This window comes from Cynara cardunculus, assembly GCF_001531365.2.
Source record: "Cynara cardunculus var. scolymus isolate 2C chromosome LG 11, CcrdV1, whole genome shotgun sequence".
NCBI classification, from domain to species: Eukaryota; Viridiplantae; Streptophyta; class Magnoliopsida; order Asterales; family Asteraceae; genus Cynara; species Cynara cardunculus.
Genome location: NC_037538.1, coordinates 13,107,476 through 13,120,677, shown reverse-complemented (window position 1 = coordinate 13,120,677; position 13,202 = coordinate 13,107,476). Strand labels below are relative to the sequence as shown.

Below are 13,202 nucleotides of genomic sequence, written 5' to 3'. Positions count from 1 at the left end.
TTTTTTTATTTTTGGTTTAATAATATAATTTTTTATAAAAATAATAATTAAGTGTTTTGTTAGAACTTAATGATTATCATAATTATATTTTAGTTTTTTTATATTTAAAATGAAATGTTTATCCTATATTTGTTTATATTTATATGAAGTTAGTTACATGAATTGAAACATGAAGCTTTAATAATTTGTATTTACGCACAATTTGCTTGTAATATTGAATTTTAAATAATATGCAGCAATAAACGGTACTTTATGCATAAAAATGATTTATAAGAATTCTTTTCAAATGTTTTATAATACATTATAGATATAATATTTTAAGAAATTAAAAGGTAAAATATAATTACTTCTTTTGGACACCATAAAGATCTCAGCCCTTTTGTCTGTACTTACTTAACTTTTTAATACCATTTTTTGGATTATTTAATTTACGATTAATGAGCCAAAATATGTTGTATCCCCTACCAACCGATCATAACCTAACATCAACGTTTAGGGGATCTTTGAGATTATTTATAAAAATAATTTATTAACTTATTCCGGTGTGACATCGGTAATAAACACTTTTGAGTGTTTGGATAAACAACTTATACCAATGCCAAACTGGCAATAAGAAGTTTTTGAAGAAGTTAAACACTCCTGACTTATAATAAGTTGATAAGTGTTTTTGTAAAAAAAAATATAAGTTGTTTCAAATAAACAATCCTAAACACTCTCTTTAAAAAAACTTAAAACCTAGCTTCAAATACATTATTAAACGAGTAAAACTACATTCTTGGTTTCATGTGGTATACTTGCATTTTGGAGAGTTTTTAAAACACATTATATATATTTTTGCGATACGTAATTTTGCCATGTTCAGTCTTTTCCAATCATGTATGCATACCAAACATTACCTCAAGGTTCAAACGCCCTTTGTTAACAAAACCAAAACTCTCACATCCAATTAGGTTTTCTTGGTTGAAGTTCCTCGTTACAAAAACGTAGTTGATCAAATATCACTATTTGATGTTGGTCCTTCATGGAATTATCATAACTGTCCATGATCTTCTTATCGTTTATTTGAAAATAGAAAAACAAAGCGATTGAACCTTGAGGTAATGTTTGAACCTTGAGGTAATGTTTGGTATGCATACATGATTGGAAAAGACTGAACATGGCAAGATTAGGACTTGACGGGACTGGTCACTGGACTAGATAGAACAAGTGTATGTCTGATGTTTGGTACGACTAGAACTAAACGGGACAGAAGTAGACAAATTACCTCCAAAAGTTATTTGATGATTTTAAATATTATATAATGGTTATAGTTAACACAAACAAAGTAAATAATTAAAGAATTTAATTTATAATTTTTTTTTAGCATTTGTCATATAAATGAATATATACATATATAATAATACCAAATTTGAATGAAAAAAGTTGTATAATTGATGGTAGTATTAGTGGTGGTGGAGGTGGTTTTGGTTATGGTGGAGGTGGAGGTGGTGGTGGCCGACGGTAGTAGTGGTAATGAGTGGTGGCCGATGGTGGTTATGGAGGTAGATGCAGTGGTGGTTGGTGGACGATGGTGGTCATAGATGATGTGAAGATGGTGGATTGTGGTGGTGATGGCGGTTGATAGGGATGACAATGGGTCAGGTTGGATTGGGTTCAGGTCCAACTAATTTATTAAGCATGTTGAAAATCTCAACCCAACCCAACTCATCTAATTAAATGGGTTGAGATTTTTCAGCCTAACTCAACCTACAGTGGGTTGACCTGTTTATGATTATCTTAACCTAACTTGTTAAATAAATAGATTCAACATGGGTTGACTCATTTAATTTTAAAATTTTAAATAAAAAATGACTAGACTATTTAATTTTTTTGAATAAAACACAACACAACCACAAATACAAACAAATTGCACAAAGTTTTAATAAAACACAACCACAACAAATATATTGTTCAAAATAAATTGGAAAATTTTAAATTATAAGTAACTAGACTTCCACTTTCACCAACCTCAAGTTCACTCTCGGTATTACTTTGGAGGCGATAATGGACTAAATGGTTTTCTCAGGGTTTCGTGATGATTAAGAGTAATGGAGGTGCTTGAATTTGGACTTTCATCTCACGACATTACGATTTTTACTTAAAAATAAAACAAAATTAAAAACTAGAATACAAGATATAATATTAAGAATAAAATAAAATTAGAATACCAAATGCAGCCTAAAGGACAAACACAACAAATAGCTGTGAAGGCTCTTGCCATGGAAACCACCGGTTCTTGGCCGAATTCACTACATTGCGGTATCTCAGGCACTGAAATATTGTCAAGCTGATTACATCCTGCTCCAGTTTGGATTACAAGAACATGAAAAATATAGACTGTTATCAAATATGTACAGGTTTTGCAAAATGTTTTTACATTATTAGAACTGATAAGATCCCACTTAAATCTCATGTATATTGATTTAAATTCCAAGTTTTAACAAATAAAGCTCCTTCAAATGCCAAAGAGAGAGGTGACATGTTGGCTTCTTGCTGGTGTTGAATCATCTGTATTTGAATTTTAAGGTGTTTTGGTTTTAATTTTAACTGATAAACTTCAAAAAACACATCTGTGAAGAAACCTCATTTGAGAAGGACGACGATAGGTTTATGAGAAGAAAAACCTAAATCAGTTTCAAGATTTTTCTTCTTTCTGATGATAGTGTTTATGTGGAATGAAGATACGTGCAAGTACTATGAGAAACCTTTTACCTAGTAGTAGTGATGGCCAAAAACCGGTCCTGGGCCGGTCCCAAGATTTCTCATAACCGGCCATAACCGGTCCCAGTCGAAAAAGTTGAGTCCGGTCAAGCTTTATTGTAACCGGTTATGGGTCGCCGGTCCTAGTCCCAGTCATTAAAAATTAATTTTTATTTTTTTAATGATATATATATATTTTTAATACATTATAAAATTTGTAATTGGGTCACACAAATACACTTTAAAATGCGTTTTATTATAATTAAAATTATATTGTCTTACAAAATATAGCGAGGAACCGATAATTGTGAACGTTTTTTTGCGAATCGAGAACGTGGTATGTAAATCCCTCAACCAAGACACTTATATATAGTGTTTAGAAAGCAAAAATTACAAAAAAAATGGGCCACAAAAGGGTTAGTTTTTTGGAAAAATAATGGCTACATTTTTTAAAAATCGGGCTAGGCCAGTCCATAACCGTCCCGGTCCCGCGAAACACCCCAAATTCATAACCGGTCCCAGATTTCGGTCCTATAACCGGTCCTTAGTTTGGCCATCACTACCTAGTAGTGTATGTTGATACCAAATTGGGTTATGAAAGAGTGTAATGTGTAATAGGTTGATATGTTAGTGGACTTGGATGGAGTTGATCTAATCCAACTAAATTTTCAAAGTCGATTAATACCAATGAATGAGTAAATGGTTTGGTTTCATTCAACATTTTGATCAATCATCGAATCATTTTAATCACATTTGTACACCCTGATGCAAAATACGAATATTACATAAAATAAGTTCCTTTTTATACTTCAGTAGTAATTAGATTAGATTGGATTGGTCATACATTCTTTTTGTCGATGAGCTGCAATTAGGACCATACAATATGTATCTACAAGATCTCAATTTAGTTCTGCCTTGTGTTCGATGATGCAGATTGGGAATATGCAACTAAACAATTTGTCAAGAAACCCTTCACTGTGAGTCTGTCTCTTTCAGATGGATTTAAATCTTACTTTTATAGCAGATGGATTGTAGCCAAATAGATGGAAGCACCAAGTATTTTCAATATTAGCCAGCTTTTTTTGATTGGGTTGCAAGAACTTTAGATGGATTTAAATCTTACCTTTCAGATTTTTTCTTTGTAAGAACCAAAGACTGTTATCAGGTCCAAGTATGGTTCTTGTGTCAACTTGTCAGATTTTCTATCAATAGTTACATTAAGGTTCTTGCAATGGAAGGTGAAAAAGCCTTGCCGTCATCGAACTCGAAGGTACCCTATGAAGTTAAAAATACACAAGAGTTGGAATGTTTGTTACATTATTTTCAATTTGTGATTTAACTTCGGGTTCCTTTTTTAGGTTTAAAATAACATTTAACATTAGGTTCCACTCTCTTTTTAAATGCAATTGTATTTTAATTACAAATTTTGGAGTTTATAATGAACATAAACTTCATCCTTGATTTATAAAAAAGTTTGATATCACACCGTATTGCATTTAAATTAGAAGATATTAGAAGAGTATTCGCACAATGCAGAGAGATATATCTCGATTTTATTGTTTCATTTTTATTCTTTATCTATTGATATAATACAGTTTTATATGATTTTGATAATAATTAAATATTTTATTAGAATTCAACGATTATCTTAATTATATTTTTTTATATTTTAAAATATGATGTTTATTCTGTATATGATTATATTTATTTGCAGTTATCTATATGAATTTAAAAATAAAGGTTTAATAATACTTACATATAATTTATTTGTGATTCTAAATTTTAAGTAATATATATTAATCAATTATTTATATATAAAAAATAATTTTTAAATTTTTTTTTATCAAATCAAATGATTATAGTATAAATAAATAGGTGTGATTTATTTATAAGGTATACGATAAGTATTGAATATAATTTTGGTTGGTTATGCGTTTCAATTATGTCTAAATTTGCGTGCTAATAATGACCACCACCACCATCGCCGTTACCAATTGCCATCATCATCACCAACACCAACACCAACACCAACAATCATCGCTTTTCTCTTCTTCTCTTCTCTTCAAGTCCACACACCCACCATCTATAACCACCTTCCCACCTGCTTCAAAATCATCCTTACACCATTCTGATTCTCCTTTTATACTATAATGGCTAACTTGTATGTCCAAGCGGTTCCGCCCACGGATCTCAACCGGAATACCGAGTGGTTCATGTATCCAGGTGTCTGGACCACCTACATACTCATCCTATTCTTCGCTTGGCTCGTCGTTCTATCCGTCTCCGGTTGTTCTCCTGGCATGGCCTGGACCACCGTCAATCTCGGTCACGCTCTGGTATGTTTCTTTTTTTCCATTTCACCTCCTTTGGGTTTTAATTTTGATTTTAATTCTACGTGTCGACATGCGCGATCACTTGGCTGTGATCGCGTTTATGCCAATTTCTTTTAATTTTTATCCATATTGATGAATTTTGATGTTACGTTATCTGGTGTTAGGGTTTTGAAGTATCAACATTTTGTATAGTTTGTTTGATCTGTGTTTTTGATGGTTTATATTTAATAATTGAACTCGATGCTATGACGAGCTTAGGTCTGTACTGGTAATTGCAAAAAAGTGGAGGGTAGAAGTAGCGGACCAGAGTCGGTTTGCTTCTAGTTGTTGCAATTATATAGTCTTGTTGGTTGGATCGGTTATTGGTGCCTAGAAAGATTTCTGATCTCTACTGAGGGTTTGTACTCTATGCTAAGCTGTTCATGAGCTAACGCTTGAAGATGGCCTGAGGTTGAACTATCAGTATGTGTTTGACTCTTGATGAGACAGTGCAAGCACGAGTCACGACTATAGGCCACAATATAATAAGTTGATTCATTTCTGAATATCAATCTTTTTATCTTATTGATTGTCGACAAAATGAGTATATTCCATTTGTATGAGAAGGGGCTTCCCTCGTCCAGCCTGATGTTTAGTTGGGACTTGGGAATGCTTGGCTTGCATAATCTGTTTGTTCCTAAGCTTGGCTAATGACAAACAAACAAAACATGAAATGCCCTAATACAATTTACTTCTCTCACTCATTTCATCAAGCATCTTGTGTGCATTATTCACTGTACCATAGCTTTAACACATCAAACATCCAAACACTTCCCTTTAAGAAGATAATCTCAACCAGTTAAAAGCATGAATTAAAGAAAGAAATTACTAAAGCCTAATTCGGTTGTTCCAAAAACCACATAAATAAAAAGAGAATGAAAAAGAAAATGAAAGAAATTACTAATTCAAGAACATAAATTGAAGAAATAAAATAACCAACAAGGGATTTTCTTTGTGTTTGTTTCTGCTGACGAAAGGGGGAATCGAAAAGAGATCAAAGAGACCACAATAGCCAAGCCTAGCTGATTTATTTGTGATTGTTGACGCCACTGATGTGTATAGACCGGCATGGAGGAAGAGAGGGGGGATAGCAGGAGCACAACAAACTAGGGTGCTCATCTTCATCGACGAGAGAAGATGGACCAGCAGTCCGCTGGAGAAAGCTGAGGAAGCAGCGAATGTAGACAAGAGCAGGGGGTAGGAGGTGGTTGATTTTTTAGAAGGAGGTGTCTTTCATGGAGGGGTAGAAGTTTGAAGGGCTGAGTGTAAATGAGAGGGGTAAATGGGCTGTGCGAATAAGCCCAGTCTTTTTTGAACAAGCCATAACCGAACATCATTAAATAGCTTACCAAATAAGCTATATAGGCTATTAAGCCCATTTTTTGGCTAGGTGTATCTTTCACCTAGAAGCTAATTTTTTAAAACCAACCTATTTGAGTGCTAATAATGAAACATGCTTAAATATTTATTCATCATTGATCATGTGCTTGTTTACTCTTCAAGCTTAAGGAGATACCTCTTGCTGTTATTTTATATGCCAAGCCTCTGAAAAGACGAGTATTTATGTCATATTCGCACACATCAACACCTTTCTCAACAAATGACTGATTCGTATAAGGTTCACAAACTGTCTTCGTAAAGTTTAACCAATTCATCATGCTCTATTTATTATCTATTCCTTGCATGCTTGATTGGCTGCAAATGTGTGCACTTGGCTAAACTTAAGTGCTATTCTTTCTTTTCCATCAGGTTACATATCACTTCTTTCACTGGAAGAAGGGAACACCCTTTGCTGATGACCAGGGAATCTACAACAGGTTGACTTGGTGGGAGCAAATTGATAGTGGCAAACAGCTCACTCGCAACAGGAAGTTTCTAACTGTTGTACCTGTGGTGCTGTAAGTTCTCTGAGTTTCTTAAACCTATAAGCAGGGTCTTAAAGCTCATATCATCACTGTTATTTTTTAGTATTTTTGCATATTGAATTTTGTGTTTTTGTTTTTCTTTCGATGAAGGGGATGGAACCCCTTGGAAAATTTCATATTGAGTTTTGTATGAAATATTTTGCTCTATGCATAATTGTAACTTGTAAGGCTGGCTTGCAAAAGAAATGATTTAAAGGAATCTGGACCAAGCTTTTGACAATTAATGAAGTGCCCAACAAATGCTTATTGCTTTGGAGTTGATGCAGGACTGTTTGTTGAAAGGTATTGATGTGGGAGAATAGAAACAAATGGTGTAGAAGGAACCGCTATCTTTTCATGAGAACGGCCATAAGATCCTAGCTCACACCATAACTTTTGGTATTCTGTGATTACATCAGTATTGTTAAGAGAAGAACACGAAACTGTAGATCTGGTAGAACTAAAAAACTGTCACTTACTAATAACTACAAATAAAGGTGAAGGGAACATATTGTAGAAAAAAAAATAGAATTATAAGAAATATATCTTATTAGGAAATAAATAAATATTGATTTATTTCCTATCGTATTACTTGATCGGAGTTGATCCCTTGCTTGCATTCTGATCATGGAGGTTAGGAGGTCATTTGGTGCTATTGCGTAATGATGCTTTCAATTATCAACTTCTGTCATTGTTGTCCAATACGTTGAAGATTTAACTGATATTTTTACCATGAATTCTTGTTAATATACTTTGAGTGGTCAAATTGGACACCTTTACCAATCTCTAAAGCATGGGTCTCTTTTGTTTTTGAGTGAGAATTATGTTCTTTTCAAGCCTTTATACTGTTACTCACCCCACATTGAATACAAAAAAGGTGGCCAATGGAAACATTTCCCCATCGATCACAACCATGTCATCTCGATCAATCTGTTGTGAAAGAAGTATATAGTAGTGTTAGGCTGTTAGCTATACGAAGATTAACATATGATCACTGAAGTCCTTGGTAAATTTGTGATTATGAAAAAGAAATGTTTTCTCACTTGATATGATGCATTTATTTAGAATATAGTAATATCATCTAATCATTACAGGATTGCTTGTCGATAGCAGAAGCCCATGAAAAAGAAGTTTGAGGTTGATTAGATGGGCTATCTGTTTTCTATCTTGGTATATTGAGTGGTTAAGACCTCCTTCAACTGTCACTCTAGGTGTGCTATGCTCTTTCCATTCTTGTTGTACAAGTCGTGGTTTAGTTTGTGTCTGCATATATATGCAATTTGGACTTTTACTTTACATGTCCATGTGGTTGGAGAACTCTTGTTTGCGTCATATAAGAATTTTGATAAATTTGCATGTGTATAACGTCCATGTTTTTTTTCAGGGAAGAATTTGATAACCCAATTGGATTTTGCATATCTGCCAACCTAAACATAGTACCATCGTCCCACTAATGATTTCCTTAGTTGTATTGAAGCATGAAACCTTGTGTGGCTTGCTTCTAAGTACCATGTTCTGCTGTCATTTTATATCCATAAAATTTGGTGTTTTTCTTTTCTATCAACCCCCGCAAGGTGGGGGATTGGGTTGCAAATTTAAGTTGAGTAATTCCCATGGTTTTGCTCTTGAATACGCTTATCTGTTAAAATTGCCAACAAAAGATACATTTGATTGTGAAGCTTGACAAAAATAAAGTTGATTGTTAAGGATTATTTTGTTTATGATGATCTATCTAGATGTAGTCTACAATACATTATTGAAGAGAATACATGATCTACTCTGTAGGAACATTTTAGGAACATCTCCATGCTAGATCAGCGTATTTACCCTATGTATTTTCCTTGCTGCTGTCACTTCTCCTTGGGTCATTTTTAGGTTATATACTATGCCATCTTGAATTGATATGTACACATAAAACAGCTGCACCACCACAATATTTCCTTAGTTATGCCTTTTTATTTGTAATAGAAAGGGGTTGTCAGGTGAAGCTTTGTGAACACTGACAATGAACCAGTAGACCCTCTGTCTTTGAAATACACACACTCAAGGTGTGTTTGGTACGCAGGACAAAGAGCAAAAAGTTATCTAACGTTTGATGCAACATTAGAGTGGGACAGGACAAGGGCTGAACTAGACAAAAATGCATATCTCATGTCAAGGACTGAGTGGGACCAAAATAGGTGGAACAAAAATCAGGGAGATTGGACAAGATGGGTAAGTTACTAAACTACCAATAGATTAATACAATAATTACTTGCACAATTCTTTCACCCACCTAGCTCACTCTAACCTGTTCAATCTCCAGTCCTGTTCAGTGATGTCTGCTTTCCAAACTGACCCTCATAAACCTTTTACACGTGACCAACCATCTTCAAATGGTAGCTTTTGTACTAGTCCTTGTAGGGTCCCAAACATTTTGAAGTATTTGAATTGGTTTCTTGGAGCTCCCAAAAGTTTGCTTAAATTTTAAATATGACCTTACTTTTAGCAAGGCTCATTTGTGTTTGATGTTTCAGTAGTGTACAGATTCCTCTATTATCCTACTCGCTTAATCCAATTGGTCGTGGAGCTTCTTGCATTCAAAGTTGTAAATCTGTTGATACAACTTGAACTCGTTTGGTGACACATCTTTTGACAAAAAAGAAAAAAAGAAATTGGAATGGTGATTGATTGATTCTGATGATAACTCCCATTTGTTTTATTGAATGTGATGATTTTATTGGATGTGAAGTGATTGATTGTTTATATATGTAGATGATGTTTGTACATAATACAGGTACTTGATAGCATCCCATACAACCGACTATCAGAACCCGATGCTGTTGTTGAACACAGTGGCGGTCTTTGTGCTGGTGATTGCCAAGTTCCCACACATGCATAAGGTCCGGATTTTCGGAATCAATGCTGAAGAGTGAGGGAGGAGGTGTCTGAGTAGTCGAGTTCCAGTTCCAGTACCATCCCATGGATATATGTGCATCCTATCCTTGTTAATTTTGACATATAACAGACATTTCAAAAAGGGTATATTAGCTTTCTTTTTGACATGTGTTTGGTGGATGATCTTGAAACTAGAAGGAAAAAAAAAGGAATCTTTGTGAAATGATGTATGTGGGTAAAGATCAAAATTCATCATATAAAACCAAGCAAAACATAAACAATGGAAGGAAAGAAAACGGAGAAAACCCGTTTGTGGGTAAGTGCGTGCTGATTACGGTAAGAATCAAATGTTGTGTATTTAGAGTGGGTTTTTTGATTCACAATTTGTAATCTATATCTGTGTTGGATGATTGAATGTTGAAAGGAAGTTGATGTCAAGTGGATAGTAAGTAAAGCTCTTTATCATATGTTTACATGCATGATAAGGAGGGATAGACAAGTCTGGAGTCGTATCGAAATGCAATCCTTTTCATGTTGTTACCAGTTTTTATAACATGTACTGCAAGGTGTAGTAGGCTAAAGAAAGAGAGCAACGTTACCCATCGAGGGTCCATGGAGAGAGGTGCACCTTGAAAATGATTACAAGGAGCCTTAGACCAACGTTACCCATCGAGGGAAAGTGAGGAATACTGGATCCCTTTCGAAGACGTGGTGACACCCGCTCAAAGTGAAAGTCCGGTTGACCACATTGATGCCGCTGTAACCTCATTTCCTCATAGTAGTCGTATTTATACGTTTACAGACTCGAAACGCAATCGACTCTGATCCAAATAAAAGCCTAGTCATATGTTGGGCGAATGTCATGCTAACTCAATTAGAAAATAGAGATGTTAACAAATAATGTTAACTCGTCGTTTTGCATAGAAATTTTCATTAGTTTGTACGTATTTAGGCGTGTTCGGGAAAAATAAACAGTATTCTTGAATTTTTATAGGTCGTTCACGTCAAGAAAAAGCTTGGTTTGGTGAACAAGATCAAGAAGCTGACAAAAGGAAATAATGGGGAAGCCATATATATTAGTACCAGTACAAGGTTTTCTCATTCTTTTTCATGATGGTTATTGTACGTGTTACGTATCTTGCTTTAAACGTTATTTTAATCCTAATGTATAACATAAGGTGGTACATGCCACTGTTTGTTCCTCCGTCATATGGTAAAAAAAATTAAAATCGTGAAAAATGGCGATGTATTATGATATTTGGTGTTATCATATATATTTTGAAACTACAATAATAACATAACTTTGTTTTGGCAGAGTTGGTTTGGACGGCTTTTCTCCCATTCCAGGCGTGGGTTTGAATCCTGTTTCAATCATTTTCTTAGTTTTTAACTGTTAATTTCATATTTATTATGTTTTCTAAAAAAATATTGTGAGGGAAGACTCGAACACAAGACCTCGTATACGAAAAATAAAAACTAACCAACAGGCCGATGATTTTTGAAAAATATCCATAGCTTCGTTCCCTATAGTCAAATGATGCTACCACTCAAAAAATTACCGGGTCCCAATTCTATCTATACTATATTATAAAACATTTAATAAAAACTCTTAAAAATCATTTTTTATATATTAAGTACTGTTTATTGATGTATATTATTTAAAATTCAAAATTACAAGTAAATTGTCCATATGGACAAATTATTAAAGCTTCATGTTTGAATTCATATAACTAATTATAGATAAACATAATCAAATATTGAATAAGTATCTCATTTTAAATATAAAAAATCTAAAATATATTTAGGATAATTATTGAGTTTAACCAAATACTAAATATGATCTTTATAAAAGAATTATATTATTAAACAAAAAATAAATGAATTTATTATTAAATCTAAATTAAATTATAATTAAAAATTTACACAAAAAATAAGAACTTTTAAATATTTAATTTGATACTAAAACCGATACATTTTTTTCAAAAATTTATGATACATTCAAATTTACATTTTATTCAAAAAATAAAAACATTATCGTTTTTTCAGTACCACATAAAATCGTATTATAACATCGATTGAGACAAAATAAAATGAAACATTAAAAACGGGATATCTCTCGCTGTATTACACGAATACCCTTATAGTATATCATGATATATCAGAGGTGAAGACTAATTAGACGAGATAATGAACTAAAGTCCTATTTATTTCGTTAATACTTAATATTAATTATTTTTCAATGATATAATTTTCATTCGCAATTTAATTTTTGTTGCTTCCAAGAGAAAATAACAGGTTCAAGTTTATATATCCAACGGCGATGTCGACGTGTTATTTATTTTTAATATAAATTTCAAAATTATAAATAAATTTGAAAATATTTTGATATCTTTTTTTATCCGAATACCCAACCAGCTAAGCAAGCCAACTAATTCTAGAAAATGACCACCCGCTTTGCGGTTGACCTGCAGTCACTGCATTTGAATCTTCATGACCACAAATGAATTTTAATTTCTTCTAGGATTTGAACCTGAGATCTTCATGTACTTTTTACCTTTCGAGCCCAAGTTTAAACCAATCAGACATCACCCTTGTAGTTAATATTTTGATATCTTAATGTCGTAATTAAATGTTGTTCCAAGGAAACTCATCATTGAAACACAAATATTTTGATCTCAGTAAAAATACAAATTCTTATTAATTTGTATAACTAAGTTTATATATTTTTAGGGTTTTTGTCTCTAAAGAAATTCCGATATTTATATCAGTACAAAATACATAAAAATGGAACGTACTTTGTCATGTTTCTTTTATTATGATCATTACGACAAGACGTATGAAATAATACTGTTTATTTTTAAAATAATAATTTTTTGTTTGCAAAGCTATAATATGTACACAAAATTATAAGATATTTATTTAACTGTTACAGTTGATGCTTTGGAGTAGAGTTTTTGAATATATGTTTAAGATTAGAATGAGAAAAGTACAATAAAAATCAATGGACTTTCTTGTTTGGAATGATTAAGTTCTTGGACTTTTTTTTGGAACAAATAAGTCCTTGGACATTCCAAAACATGTTAAATAAGTCCTTGGACAATTTTTTGGAATAAATAAGTCATTGGACATTCCAAAATATGTTAAATAAGTCAGTGGACAATTTTTGGAACAAATAAGTCCTTGGACATTCCAAAATATGTTAAATAAGTCCTTGGACATTCCAAAAAATGTTAAATAACTCCTTGGACAATTTTTGGAACAAATAAGTCCTTGAACAATCCAAAACATGTTAAATAACTTCTTGAACTTT

General features: G+C 32.9%; 1 protein-coding gene across 1 annotated transcript; it reads left to right on the top strand.

Moving 5' to 3' along the window:
• The first annotated feature begins 4,636 nt into the window (after positions 1–4,636).
• Positions 4,637–10,337, top strand: LOC112521255 (ORM1-like protein 3). The gene is made up of 3 exons (XM_025130007.1): positions 4,637–5,075; positions 6,861–7,009; positions 9,792–10,337. Exons 1-3 carry the CDS (start codon positions 4,890–4,892, stop codon positions 9,928–9,930), a joined length of 474 nt encoding a protein of 157 aa, XP_024985775.1. The 5' UTR covers positions 4,637–4,889; the 3' UTR covers positions 9,931–10,337.
• Positions 10,338–13,202: the final 2,865 nt, after the last annotated feature.

What these genes read in the sequence shown, in the direction of transcription:
- LOC112521255 (XM_025130007.1), top strand. Translation starts at nt 4,890, where the DNA reads ATGGCTAACTTGTATGTCCAAGCGGTTCCGCCCACGGATCTCAACCGG. An exon ending in TCAATCTCGGTCACGCTCTG is followed by an intron (nt 5,076 to 6,860) that starts GTATGTTTCTTT and finishes CTTTTCCATCAG; the next exon opens with GTTACATATCACTTCTTTCA. An exon ending in ACTGTTGTACCTGTGGTGCT is followed by an intron (nt 7,010 to 9,791) that starts GTAAGTTCTCTG and finishes TACATAATACAG; the next exon opens with GTACTTGATAGCATCCCATA.